Raw genomic sequence first — 15083 nt, forward strand, 5'->3', positions numbered from 1 at the left:
CCCCATCTCTGACCCTACTAAAACATTTAAACCCTGGGACCTGCAACAGCCAATCCTGTCCCTGTTCTACCCATGTCTCCGTAATAGCCACAACATCGAAGTCCCAGGTACCAACCCACGCTGCAAGTTCACCTACCTTATTTCGTATACTTCTTGCATTGAAGTATACACACTTCAAACCACTTTCCTGTTTACAGGCACCCTCCTTTGAAATTGATGCCATGTTCCTAACCTCCCTACACTCCAGGTCACTCCAGGCATGCTTTCCTTTATTGGACAGGGTATCGAGTACAAGAATTAACAGGTCATGTTACAGTTGTACAGGACTTTGGTTTGGCCACATTTGAAATATTGCATACAGTTCTGGTTGCCACATTACCAAAAGGATGTGGATGCTTTGAAGAAGGTGCAGAGGAGGTTCACCAGGAATGGTATGGAGGACGCTAGTTATGAAGAGAGGTTGCATTGATTAGGATTATTTTCATTAAAAAGATGAAGGTTGAGGGAGGACCTGATTGAGGTCTCCAAAATCATGAGAGGTAGAGACGGGGTGGATAGTAAGAAGCTTTTTCCCCGACTAGGCGACTCAATAACTAGAGGTCACGAGTTCGAGGTGAGATGGGAAAAGTTTAAGGGAGATGCATGGAAAGTCCTTTACGCAGAAGGTGGTGGGTGTCTGGAACACATTGCCAGCGGAGATGGTAGAGGCGGACATGATAGCGCCATTTAAGATGTATCTAGACAGATACATGAATGGGCAGGGAGCAGAGGGATACAGATCCTTAGACAATAGGGGACAGGTTTAGATAGAGGATCTGCATCAACGCATACTTGGAGGGCCAAAGGGCGTGTTCCTGTGCTGTAATTTTCTTTGTTCTTGAGTATGTGGGCTTTTCTCATGCTTTTTTTTGTAATATAGATGTTCATCCTTTTCAATTTCTGTACTTTGACTGTATGTTATCCACATTTCTTCTTCAAACGCGCTCATTCAAAGTGCCCTTTGCTGCGTGTCCTGTTGGCAGTTTTAAATTGGCATTGTGCTCATCTTTCAGCTGCCATTTTGTGAACTCTCTTGCTGGAGCTTGGCTGTTGAGCTGCCCAGGCTGCCAGTTCCATGAAGACTTCTATTTCCGGTACTTTTCTTAAGTCGAGATTCCATTCCATCAATCATTTCTTCTGGACTGCTTCACATCTTAAGCCACACACCAGTCCATTTCTCTAAGCATTATTTAAGTTGTCTCTGAAAGTTCACAAAATTCTGTGCTACTTAAAAATTGCTATGAACTGGAAGATAGATTCACCATCATGCTGGCTGAATTTCTGGGATCTGAACCTTTCAATGAACACAATGGTTTTGTAGAATTCCTACTATTTCTTCATCAGTTCAGAACCCAGCTTCTCTTGCTGCACCAAGCTCTTCAGGAAGTTAAAGGCTTTGTTCCCCAATAATACTCAGAAACGCAAGGACGATTGTGTCTGCTTCAACAAAATAATGGAATCTCTCTGGATAGAATTCTAGCTCTCTGTATTTCATGATTTAGTCCGATAGCACCAAAATTTCTATCTATTTTTTAGAAGAAATGAGAAAGGCCTTTGTAGCATGGTAGATTAGATTACTTACAGTGTGGAAACAGGCCCTTTGGCCCAACAAGTCCACACCAACCCTCTGAAGAGTAACCCACCCAGACCCATTCCCCTACACCACAGGCAATTTAGCATGGTCAATTCACCTAACCTGCAGATCTTTAGAGTGTGGGAGGAAACCCACACGGAGAGTGTGCAAACTCCACACAGACAGTTGTCCGAGGCAGGATTTGAACCCAGGTCTCTGGCGCTGTGAGGCAGCAGTGCTAACCACTGTGCCACCTGTGGTGTACTATGAAAATCTTAGACTTTGCTAACTTTACTACTTCTCATTTAAAACGAGGTATTTCTGAGTTCACCTGTTTTTCTTTGAGTGTATACCTCTATCTCAAAACATTTGCCCCCATGTAAGGTATTTGTTACTTAATGTACCTTCAGGATGGAACATGAGGTGAGTTGTTCTGCACTGTTCACCTCTTCCTTGTGGTGAATTCCTTCTCCCTGATGACCATCAGCCTTCCTGATGAAGGGCTTATGCCCAAAACATCGATTTTCCTACTCCTTGGATGCGGACTGAACTGTCGTGCTTTTCCAGTACCACACACTCGACTCTGATCTCCAGCATCTGCAGTCCTCACTTTCACCTCCCTGATGACTGTACTTACTTCAGTGCAGTGATGGTGTTTTTTGTTTTGTTTTCATCGATGTACATCCAAGACCTGCAGTTAAGACCATGATTTTGTTTTTTTTCCCTGATAAATCAGTGGGTTTTTGTCCTGATAAAACCCTGTCGATCGCAAAGCAGTATGAATTCTCATCATTTCAAGCAGCACAAGAAGATTGAAGTGTTTAATAACCACAGTTGCTGTTTCAAGGAAGTGTTCACTCTGTAGACAGCAAGGTTAATCTAAGCTCTTTGCTGCCCAAAATGGCCAATGATGTAATGTGATTAGCATCTTAAAATGACAGTCACTACAGTTATCAAATACACATTGGTGAAACAGAGTTTCTGCTTGATTTATGATATCTGTGGGAGGGGCAACCAGTACATGTTCCAGGTTTGCACTGAGTAAAGTATTATCTGGGCAGTCGAACCTTCGTCACCAGAGATTCCTGGTGGGGAGGATTTATGGCACTCATCCAATACGATTCAACACTCATGCATGTTAATTAATTCATAAGTGAAGTAATGAGCTGAAAAACATATGATTGTGCAAAAACACACATCTTGGCCCCAAAAGTGACAATCTTCAATGTGGTTAATGCTTTAGACTTCATAACAGATGATTCCATCGGAATATGGTTAGCTAAAAAAACTAGATTTGTGAAAGTTGGTTTATTGTTCTTGGACCAAAAGAGATGGAGGATGGATCTCTTGGCGGAGGTGAAAAGATCATAGTAGCTTGAGAGAAGGTAGCTTAAAGAAAAGCTGTGTGCATTAGCTGAGGGTGCAAGGTCCTAGGGATGCTGATTTATAATGTTTTGGCAAGAGATACAAGAGGGATGTGAGGAAGAGCATTTTTTGTACACAGCAGTGTAATTTAACATTAACTCCTCATCTATAAGATGGCAGAGCAGAAACGAAGAAAGATTTTTTAAAAATAGCATTTGAGGAAAATAAACTTAAAGGACTATGGGAATAGAAAGAAGGAATGGAACTAACTGGATTGCTGTGCAGGCAGTTTACATGGACTCATTCGACCAAATGGGCTATTTTGTGCTGCAATGGCTCTCTTATGCTAAAGGTTGAATTTATATGGCCACAATTTAAAATGTGTTTTTTTAACCTATTTTCAAAGCTAGCATCTATACTGATGAAGTAGTATTTCTCTATCTAACAAGTTGCAGAGAAACATCTCTTTATTTTGGCAATGGACAAAGTTTAATTTCAACATTATAACACAGATGCCTGATGGCTGTCCATTTTATTGACACATACTGATGTATTTTAATGTAATGTTCATTAAAAACACAGACATGTCCCCACAGGAATGGTATAGTAACATGTCACATATTCTTTTCAATATAGTAGCTTTAACAATGTTTTCTAATAACACTGAAACAGATCTCAGCAGAAATCTGGATAAATGACTTGTACACTGAAACATTATGTTACTGATGTTTATAATCCATTAATTATTTACAATTTTGTTTTGCTGGACTTTTCATATCAAATATTCTGTAATTTATTTTTAAAAGGTAAAACAGTTTGGCTCCAATTTGTTAAAATGGTGCGAACATCTGATAAGAAGTCTGAATGTAAATTTAAAAGATTGAGGTGTTGACACTCCTAACTTTGTGTTTTGAACCATCTTTGAGTGTTACTGTATTGCATACAATCTAAGTATGGGTATTAATAAAGCTGTGTGTAAGATATGAATAAATGAATATTTCAGCCCATAGACAATTTGTTGTCTGTCTTTCAGTGCACTTCTCCACCTATGACAAAGCATTCATCAGCCAGTATTGCCAAGTCTCAGCACTGCTGGAGTTAGATTTGCTGCTTTCCCAGCAGGCACTGAGGGAGGCATTTTCTGATTCTGAGGTAGTGGCAGCCAAACAGAGGCATCAGCAAATCCAGGACTTTATTCAGGTGAGCACATTCTAGACAATGGCCAGCATGTTGTATTGATAGAACAAAGTTGAATAGATCAGTTTTCACATCCTTCATCAATCAGTCCATATTTAACTGAGGATAGACTGGGACCTCCTCTAATAAGTAGCTTTTGCTATCTTGTTAAAAGTGTTGTGGAGGTCCTGGTATTGGACTGGGGTGGACAGAGTCAGAAGTCACGTGACACCAGGTTATAGTCCAACAGATTTATTTGAAATCACAAACTTTCGGAGTGCTGCTCCTCCATCAGGTGACGAAGGAGCAGCACTCTGAAAGTTTGTGATTTCAAATAAACCTGTTGGACTATAACCTGGTGTCGTGTGACTTCTGACTTTGTTAAAAGTGAACTGTGAACAACTCAAAAGCAATAGTTTAAAAGAACCTCCCAATATCATAATATCCAAAATAGTCCGTTCATAGATTGAACAATACAGTTTATTCAGAATCCACTAAATAAAACTGGTTTCTGCTCATACATTGGATCATGCTGAGTGAGCTATTTATTTACAAGCCAAACATTTCTAGGATGATGACATCACTTCAAAACTGTGCTCATTTAAAAAAAACTTAGCTTATTAATGTTTGACAGTAGTAAATCCCAGAGGATAATAACACTTGAGAAATCCTAATATATTTTTGAAGCAAAGTTTTTATAAGTCTCAAGTGCACTGTACAGATAGTCCTAATGGCAGTGAGGAATAGATCAGAGGGGTGATCCAGAATATATCCTCAGTCTGAATCTGTTCCTAAAAATAACAGGCAAATTTTAGGTGTTGATGGTGAATGTGCTCTGTGACAGGAATATACAATAAGAATTTGGACAGCAAACTCAGACCAGACTGATGCAATGAAAGCTTATTCTGTCCTCTGGCTGGGTGAGTCTGACATAAATGAAATTGGACTCTCTCACTGCACGTCCAACACACAAACTGTCAATCATTTTGCATCAGTTGTCAGTTTGCTTCAGAAAGTCCATGGAATTTCTCTTCTCAGAAGTAAAAATGTGAGTTAGTGGTGGGCACACTTCTTAATTTGAAGATTGGGTACATTGACAGAATGGTGTAGAGGGGCAATTACTCTGTAGCTAGCTCGTGCTATACTTGACAAAGATTATTTAATGTAAGCACTGGGAACCTGAATTCAAAAGTATTCTATTCCACAGCAAAAACATTGCTTAATTTAGTTGACAAATGTGATTAAATTTGTGAGTACTCGATTCCTGAATGCTTGTTGAGTGATGATGTGCAGTATAGCTTTCTGCTCTTTTCTGTTTGAAATATACTATTCTATCTGGTTATTAAGCTTTAATTTTTTTCAGCAAATGGAGGAGATCTGGCGGGATATGCGCTGGATAATGGATGTTCTACAGTATGCAAGATACAAACAGCCTCCTGGGGGCATTCGATTGACCTTGCTGATGGATTTTACCACAGATATAAAAAAGGACAATCTGCAATCTGTTTCAGCCAACTTAGATTACTTGCCCTCCCCAACGCCCTCCCCAGAGACTAATCGCAAACATCCCACTGGTAAGTTCAGTAAAATACAGTACCAGGTACAAATAAACTCTGCCATTCATTAAAACATTGCATCTGATTTTTTTAATTGTGAAAGAGACCGTTTTGCTCTATTACTTTGCTCTGTTGCTTAAATTAAAGCTCACTCACCCCATTTAGTCCATCCTATTTCACAGCCGCAAGTCAGTGAAATGATGAAATTTCTTTGCACCAAATTCTTTCTTGGATCACTGACATAGGATCCATCTGTTTTGGCAGTCTGAAATATCTTATATCAATGGCTAATTTTGATGTGAAAAGCTACACACTGAGTAGCAACAAATTACACTACATTTGGGACAACATCACTGAATATTTCTCATTGAAAATTTGCATGTGTATTTTCCATAGGAGGGTCTAAATGAGGAAAAGGAAAAGGCTAGTTGGTGATTTACTCCTCCATACTTAGGCCAACAGTTGTTCCCTAAATGTTTTGCTGAAATCAGCTAGTACAGCACAAGCCAGGTACCAAATTGTACTTATGCCTTTTCCACATTTCTATTAAACAAGCAGCTTTTATCTTCCATTTCCTTTTCTATCCACAAGCTGTATTCTGTTTTCCCAGGATTTTGACCACTTTCCCTCTAATATGAGATTTAAACAACAGTCAAAATAAAACTGTATAAAAAGGTTTCATTTATAATTGTTAGTTCATCAAATGGGCTTCACTGCCCTAAGTATTATTTCTGTGCAATTAATGAAATCTGATTAAGAGCTGTACCACTCGCTCTTTAGTTAATCCAGTGCTCACAGTACCACAGGAACCACAGCAACACTTAATGTATATGCTTCACCCTTCCAGACTCACATGGGATATCAGATGAGGAAGGTTCTTCAGAGGTATTTTTGGCCACTGACAGTGATTATGACTCCAGCAGAGCTCAGAGCCCTCGAGAGGTGGATCTCATCTGTTTATCAGCCCTTGACTGCAGCAAAAGATCTAGTCACAGTCTACATGATGGTGCTCCTGATGTTCTTCAAGCACATGAACTCAAATCCCAACAAGTAAGCAGCAGTCATGAGGACACAAGGCACACACCGCTTTATGATAGTGATTTTGTGCTTCCAAGCAGACAGCTGGAGCTTTTGCATATAACAGAAAAAAGACAAGCCTACTGTGTCAGAACAAGCAGCTTTGATATTCCAACTCAAACTTTCCATGTTCAAAGGAAGTGTTGGTCACGACCTGAATCCATGGATGAATGTTCAACAGAACAAAAATCCAGAGAATCAAGTGTAAATGGACATAGGCCCTCTGTGTGCTTCAAATCAAACACCCCTCTTCATTCTGATGATATTTCACGATTAACAACTCATTCCAGATCCCAAGATTCTGCAGACTGGATTAATCCTCCTCAAGAATCCCTGCAGAAAGAAGAACAAATCTATGAAGGGAATAAACCTCATTCTGTGAGTTTAAGAGTTTATCCCCAGTACAATACAGGATTGTCCAAGGAAATAAGTGTCAAGGTATGCTGGCTTTCAGTATTTGTTGCAAAATCTAATTAGGTTCAAAGACACTGTCCAATAAATGGACTCAATGGGCTGAATATTCTGACCATGTTATGGTAGAATTGGAAGCAGGAAAATGAAGTAGTAGTAGGAAGATGGTCTGCACACACCGCATTGATGAACAGTTCCCTGTTCCTGTTGATAGGTAATTTTTATTAGATAGGCTGGAAATTGGGCGAGCAGCCCGCTCCAAGAAAGCAGGTAGCCAATTCCATTAGTTAAAGACCCTGATAGAGGCATTGTACCACCTTGCCAAGATTTTGTCATCATGTGTAGAGACTTGCAATTCAGAGGCAGTTGGCCTGCCACAATGGGATCAAAGTTCCATTCCCTAAAGAAGAGGCCACAAGTATTGTAACAATATCTGGTTAAAAATGTAGGTTTGGTTGAGAGATAAGTGTAATAATTACAAAGGACTGAAACCTTTAAACATGAGGATTCATGGAAAATAAGGAGTTAACCAGGAATGGCTCCATAGTAAATTGCAGGAAAATTCAGGATATTCACTTTGAAATTAGAAGGCTGGAAAGAGACATGACACCATCACATCTCAACATGAAAACAAGATGTTAACTCCAGCAGAAATACTGGAACAATTAAAACCTGAAACATGCAACTGATAGGAGATGTCATTCAAAGATCCTTATCATGTTGAATACTATTAGACATCTGGATCAAACAGCACATCAAAAACAAATAGAAAAGTGAGCTCAGCTAGACAGAGAAATGAAATTTCCTTTTTTTTAACTGATAAACCTAAAGTTTATTTTAAGGAAATCTGATAGACTTTTAAAAATCTTTATAGTTACAAAACCAGATTGATTATAATGACTAGATAAAAGCTCACTGCTTCAGAAAGTAAGGTTTACTGAATAATTAATGAATTATTTTAAATAATATATCACATGAAAATGTGATCAATCTATACAGAGTTAAGGCACACATCTGAAAAGTATGTGGGATAGAAACAATAATTTTACTTTCATTGAAGATCTCAGAAGTATTAGTAACTCTCAGATAATACTTCTCAATAGATGCTCCATTGGGAGAAGATACTTTACTCAAGGCTTTAAGGTAAATTTTTACATTAAATGTTGGTTTAATGGTATTCCTGGTTAGCCTTAAATAGTCTTGACTATTTATAAAAAAGCATCAAATTAGATTCTATTAGATATGTTATTATATCTTTAATTTTCTTCTGGCACTGCAGTTTACTTATCCACTTAAAGTATGCTGCTTGTTAATTTCTACTAATATAATTATAAAATTTAGTAAATGGTGTCAAGATTTTCTGTAACAACTGAAACAACATCTACTCTCTTATATATTGCTTCTTATGTGGCAAGTATATATTCTGAAGAGAGAAATCTCAGACCCTTAAAATATCTAGAATATTCATAGCATATTTGAAAGCAGGTAACATTCCCATATACTTTCCTCCCCTCTACAACAGTTACGTTAATCCTGCAGACCCAAGACTAAGCTTTTATGGGATTAACTACCTTGAACTCAGCAGGCAGAAATTATCAAGGAAATACTCCTGATCTACACTAGCTCTAAATAAGAGATAGAAGCTATAAAACGTTTCAGTTTAAACTAACAAAATTCTTATGGATCCTGACTTGCCTCAGCAGTGCTCACCTCTCCCAATGGGGCTCTCAAAGCCCTAGTGTTGCCATTCCCTGATTTTATTGGCAGCATCAAGAGCTTGCCCATCATTTTTATATGGACAACGAACATCGAGGTAGCCAATTAGAAAAGCAACCTCCCAAACATATTGAATAGATCACAAAATTAGCAGGTGTGGGTTTGACAGTCTCATTTCCTTCTGACCTAAATCCACTGCAGTGTTTCTAGAGATTAGAATTCATCAAACATTTTCAGGGCAATCCAATCTTCCATAGACTGGGGTAGTGCTCAAAGTCTGCAGAATAAAAGATATCATGCCCTTATTCAAAAAAAGGGTGTAAAGAAAAGCCCAGCAATTACTAACCAGTCAGTTTAAGTTAAGTGATGGAGAAACGTCTTGAAATAATTATTCAGAAAAGGATTAATAGTCATATTGAAAAACATGGGTTAATTAAGAAAATCATGTCTATCTAACTTGCCGGTGTTTTCTGAAGCCCAGACAAAGTTGATGAGTGCAATATGGTTGATGTGGTGTACTTGGATTTCCGAAAGGCATTCAATACAGAACCACAACAAATGTGAGAAAAGTTACAGTTCATGGAATAATAGGGACAGTAGTAACATGGATACAAATTAACTAAGGCAGCTAATGAATGTTTTCTACATTGAAGAAAGGTTTGTAGCAAAGTTCCCGAGGGGTCAAAATTGGGACCTTTGCTTTTTGTCTATATACATATAAATTACCTAGATCTCAGTTTGCAGAGAACAATTCAAAATTAATGTGCAGTACAAGACTTGGGAGTGTTGAAGGGCAGAGCAGAACTTCAAAAGTATATACTCAAGTTGGTGGAGTGGGCAAGATATGTAGAAGGTGATGTTCAGTGTGGAGAAGTTTGGGGTGATACATTTGGTACAAAGAACATGGAGAAGCAGTATAAACCAAAGGGTACTATTCTAATGTTTGCCGAAGCAGAGTGTGTGTGCATAAGACATTTAGAGATAGCTGTTAGGAAAGCAGGCAATATTCTAGGCTTCTATAAACAGAGGCACAGAATGCAAGAGCAAGGAAATTATGTTGAACTTATACAAGACACAAGTTAGACGTCAGTTGATTTTTGAAAATAGTTCTGGGTGCTACATTTTAAAGATGTGAACTTATTGGGAAGTGTACAGAAATAGTTTATAAGAATGGTTCCAAGAATGAGAAACTTCAATTATGAAGACATATTGGAGGAGGAGAGAAGACCAAGAATAGATCTAATAGACGTTTTCAAAATCATGTGAAGTCTGGACAGAGTGGATAGAAAGAAACTGCTCCTGCTCACAAGAACGAAAGGGCACAGATTTAGTATTTTGCAAAGGAAGCAAGGCAAAATAATGAAATGTTTCTGGAATGCAATGCCGAGAAGTCTGGTGGAGGCTGGTTCAGTTAAAGCATTCAAAATGATATCAGATGATTGTTTCCATTCAAATAATGTGCAGGGCTTTGGCGAAATAGCAGGAAATTGGTGTTAAATCAACATTCTAAAAGCTGGTGCAGATGGAAAGGGATATATGGCTTCTTTGTGCACCCTAACAATTTTGTGATTCTGGGTTAGATAGTGAGTAATACACCCTCTGCACTGTGTCCATCAAAGTATTTCAGACCAAAGCTGAAAAAAATATTTATAAAGGACCAAACAGCAGACAATTAATGTAAATTGTTTTGTTGGCGTGGTATTGGGGTGATAATTTTTATTGAGATGGGAATATAGCTTTGGTGATTTGTGTGGGGAATGGAATGATGATTAGGATTGGAGTTATAATGGCAATTTAGCTACAGTCACTTCTCATCTGTAAACTACGCTCCTATTAGCGCAATCGTGAATGCATTATATAAAAAGTTAATGCTTAAAATACTCAGCTTGCCTTACAGCATTTATGGAGAGAGAAACAGAATTAACATTTTGGGTCAATGCACTTTCAGCTCTTACACTTGAAATGTTAATTCTGTTTCTCTCTTGACTGATGTTGCTGGACCTCTCAAGTTTTTTTTGGCATTTTCTGTTTTTATTTCAGATTCCAAAAATCCACAGGACTCACTTATGTAATTAAACCTTGCTTAAACATCTTTTTATTAAATGTATTTCTGATCAGCACCTCATTACTCTCTGTCCTGTTATTAATTAATGTTTCTCTGGTTCTAGCTTCATGTCACAGGCAGTACATCAGCACGAGAGATTGTTAAGCTGGTGATAAGGGAAACAAATGAGACAGCAATGAAAATGAGTGGAGATAAAGATGCCCAGTTTTACAGAGATGATCAGCTAGATCACTTTGGCCTGGTGTTATCCATGGACAACACAGAGAAATGGCTACATGATGACTTTCTGCCCCTTTCCCTACAGAATCCATGGACCAAGGGAAGATTATATGTTCGTATTAAAGAGTATTCTCCCCTATCATTGCAATATGGAAAAGCAACAGCTGTGTGAGATGTAGATGAGCTACATTATTGACAGATGACCACTTTTTTTTCCTTCTGAAGAGCATTATGGTACCACAACAGGAACTCAAGACCAAAAGATGCAGCCTTGCTAAGGGCTAGATAGGAATTTAATTCCTTGTCTTACCAAAGACAGAGCCTTTGTATCAAAATTAAAAGATGAATGGAGAGTAGCAAAGATTTTAGGATAAAAATCGGTCTAGGCTGTGGTGCAAAATGGGTGTTATTCTATCAGCCAATACACAGTGCCTGATGCTCACTTCCTTTACCACTCACTTTACATAGCACCTGAAATGAAACTTTACATTTTTGGTTCTACAATTTCCAGGTTTTGAGGACTGAGGAGAGTTTTTTGGAATGACTATGAACCTCTCTGTGGAAGGTGAAAACAGGAAAGAAAAGATTAATCATTATTTAACACTGATACTCTGTGTAACTTCAGACTTTCAAAATACTTGCACATTAATCAATTGCCTGGAGTACTCTGAAACATGAATCATGAGACTATCCAGTGGAGTCACTGATCTTCCTGAAATTTCCAAACTTTGAAGCTGCTGTATGTTCTGCATTTTGTCACAATACGAAGCAGCCTTCCTCTTTTTGTTTACAAATCTATGGTTGTTGATTGCATCTAAGACCTAATAGCATGATATTATGTTCAGAAGGACCACTGAGTATCATATAAAATGTTATTTTGTGCTAATTATGGTCTATATGAAGACAATGGTGTTTTTTTCTTGGTGTGTGTGGCACAAATTTTAAAGTGTTTGAAATGGGATGCCTTTACCAATCAGTACCAACTTGTTTGCTGCTTACGTGGTTCACATTTAATGATGTCAGATTCTTTCAGCAGTTTGTTGCATTTCCATCTCTAGATTCCTGCATCCGTTTGTCAACAGGCCAAAGTGCACACTCCAGTGACATTATTTAATCTTACTTTCTCAAATAAATATTATTGTTAAATACATGGGCACATTTGTGCTAATGTGAAAGAAGAAAGAGCTGAAAAAACATATCCTGATTCAAAGTTACATCTTTGGCAATTTTTGAAAAACTCCTTACTGTCTTTGGTTTGGCATCTGTGTTTCTGTGGCATGTCTTGGATCATCTTTCTGTTTGTTAAAAGGTTGCAAATATAGGCAGAATGTATTTGCAACATGAATTGAGCAAATCACTGGCATAGCCTGGCTTCATGCAAGTTTAAGAGCTATTAACCATTGCCCCTTACACATGGATGCACCTCTGAGTGATGAAAGGAATTGCTTTGAGTAAGAGCAGTTTAATTCAAAAATATTTTGTTGAAATTCCTTCATGGTCAGTACTTGATTTGATCCTATCACCCCAAAAAACTATGTCAATGAACTATTTCTGGAAGGTATATTGGCCATATAAAATTATGGAAATAAATGGATTTTGTTCAACTTCTGAAGTCATGCAGGACTTGAAATGGTAACTCTGTTTCTCTCTCCAGATGTTACGACACCAGTTAGGTTCTCCAACACTTGCTGCTTTTATTTCTGATCTCCAGCATCAGTAGCAGTTTGTTTTTATTTTATATATTGTTGGTACACTTGACCAATCATTATTCAATTTACAGTTCACATATATTGTAGTTTTGTATAAAACATCCAGTACCAGGTTACGTTAAAGAAAGCCACATTAGACACTGTAACAAATTAAATCTTGAGTTATCATTGCTACCCCTCCATTCAGCAGCAGATTTGTAAATTGATAAACAGCAATAGGCTTAAAAAAGAAATGAGAATCCTTGCTTTAGTGGGACAACTCCTTCCATTCCCTTTCAAAATCTTTCTTAGCTTGTTGGAAGCAATTTTGAAATCTCCAAGTGGAGTTCACCAGCAAAACTTAAACCATAAGTTTCCCCTGTTAAATCCTGAAGAAACAGTTTTGTTTTTCCTGACTGAACAATGATACACCAGACTCTTCACCAGAGGACTGAACATCATTGACCACTGCTACACAACCATCAACGATACCAACTGCTCATACCCGTTTGCACTTTAGAAAATCAGATCACAACACTGTGTTCCTCCTGCCAGCTTACAAGCAGAAGTTGAAACAAGAGGACCCTTCACAGAAAGTAGTGCAATGCTGGTCTAAGGTGTAAGAGTTTCTCTAGGGTTGCTTGGAATCGGTGAACTGCACCATATTCAAGAATTCAGCAGACAACCTAGACAAGTACATCATCACCATCATTAGCAAGTGTGTAGAGAACTGCGTGCCAAAGAAGTCAATCTGTGTGTTCCCCAACTAGAAACTTTGGATGAGCTAGGAAATCCACTGCCTACTGAAGACCAGGTGCATGGCACTCAAGTTGGACGGCTATAGGAAATTCAGATATGACTTCCACAAAACCATTGGAGATGCCAAGAGGCAGTACCGGACTAAGTTAGAGGCCCAAACTAACCACACAGACACCCGATGCCTATGACAAGGCCTCCACAACATATAAGGATACACAATGAAGCAGAACCAAATAACCGTCAATGTTTTCTAAGCTCTGTTCAAGCAGAATGCCAGTGGCATAGTGTCACCTGCCCCAACCACCTTATTCCCTCTGTCACTGCTGCAGACGTGAGATTGTTCTTCTTGAGAGTAAACTCGAGGAAAGCGACTGGGCCAGACAAAATCTCTGGCGGTGCACTCAGATCCTATGCGGACCAGTTGGCAGAAGTATTTGCTCAAATCTTCAACTTCTCCTTGCTACAATCTAAAGTCCCTGCCTGCTTCAATAAAACCACCATCATCTCAGTACCAAAGAAAACACATGCAAGGTGTCTCAATGACTACTATCCAGTGGCTTTGACTTCCATAATCATGAAGCGCTTCAAGAGGTTAGTCGTGGCCCACATCAATTCTAGCCTTCCAACCTGCCTTGATCCTCTGCAATTTGCCTACTGGCAAAGTAGATCCACAGCAGACGCCATTTCTCTAGCCCTACACTCATCCCTGGAACATCTGGGGAACAAGCACATTTATGTCAGGCTCCTACTCATCAACTATACTTCTGCCTTCAACAGCATAATCCCAATCAAACTAATCTCAGAACTCTGAAACTTAGGTCTCAGCTCTGCTCTCTGCAACTGGATCCTCAGCTTCCTAACCCATAGACCGCAATCAGTGAAGATAGATAACAGCACCTTCTCCATGATAATCCTCAACACTGGAGCCCCGCAAGGATGTGTACTCAGCTCTCTATTGTAGTCCCTGTACATGCACAACTGTGTAACCAAATTCTATATGAACAACATCCACAAGTTGCTCATAACACCACCGTTGTAGGCTGGATATCAAACAATAATGGGTCAGAATACAGGAAAGAGGTAGAATGCTTGGTGTCGTGATGCAATAATAACAATCTCTTTCTCAGTTAGAAAAATAAAAGAACTGATTATTGACTTCAGGAAAAAGGAGGACATGCCCCCATCTACATCAACTGAGCTGAGGTAGACTGGGTCAAGAGCATCAAGTTTCTAGGAGTGACAATAACCAACAATCTGTCCTGGACCTCCCCCCACATAGATGCAACAGTTAAGAAGGCACAACAGCCTTCTTCAAGAGGTATGGAAAATTTGGCATGTCCATAATGACCCTTACCAATTTTACAGATGCACCATAGAAAGTACTCTCTCTGGATGTATAATGACTTGGTGCAGTAACTGCTCTGCCCAGGATCATAAGA

At 38.8% G+C, this 15083-nt stretch overlaps 1 protein-coding gene across 1 annotated transcript in view; it reads left to right on the plus strand.

Annotated features, from left to right (window-relative positions):
- Positions 1–14834, plus strand: part of LOC122560664 (ankyrin repeat and fibronectin type-III domain-containing protein 1-like) — an 868051-nt gene extending 853217 nt beyond the window's left edge. The window contains exons 21-24 of the mRNA XM_043711556.1: positions 4011–4177; positions 5517–5727; positions 6557–7224; positions 11082–14834. Of these exons, the coding sequence (XP_043567491.1) occupies positions 4011–4177; positions 5517–5727; positions 6557–7224; positions 11082–11369 (1334 nt within the window). The 3' untranslated portion in view covers positions 11370–14834. The remainder of the gene's footprint in view (positions 1–4010; positions 4178–5516; positions 5728–6556; positions 7225–11081) is intronic.
- The last annotated feature ends 249 nt before the right edge of the window (positions 14835–15083 follow it).

This window comes from Chiloscyllium plagiosum, chromosome 21 (genome assembly GCF_004010195.1).
Source record: "Chiloscyllium plagiosum isolate BGI_BamShark_2017 chromosome 21, ASM401019v2, whole genome shotgun sequence".
In the NCBI taxonomy this organism is placed as follows: domain Eukaryota; kingdom Metazoa; phylum Chordata; class Chondrichthyes; order Orectolobiformes; family Hemiscylliidae; genus Chiloscyllium; species Chiloscyllium plagiosum.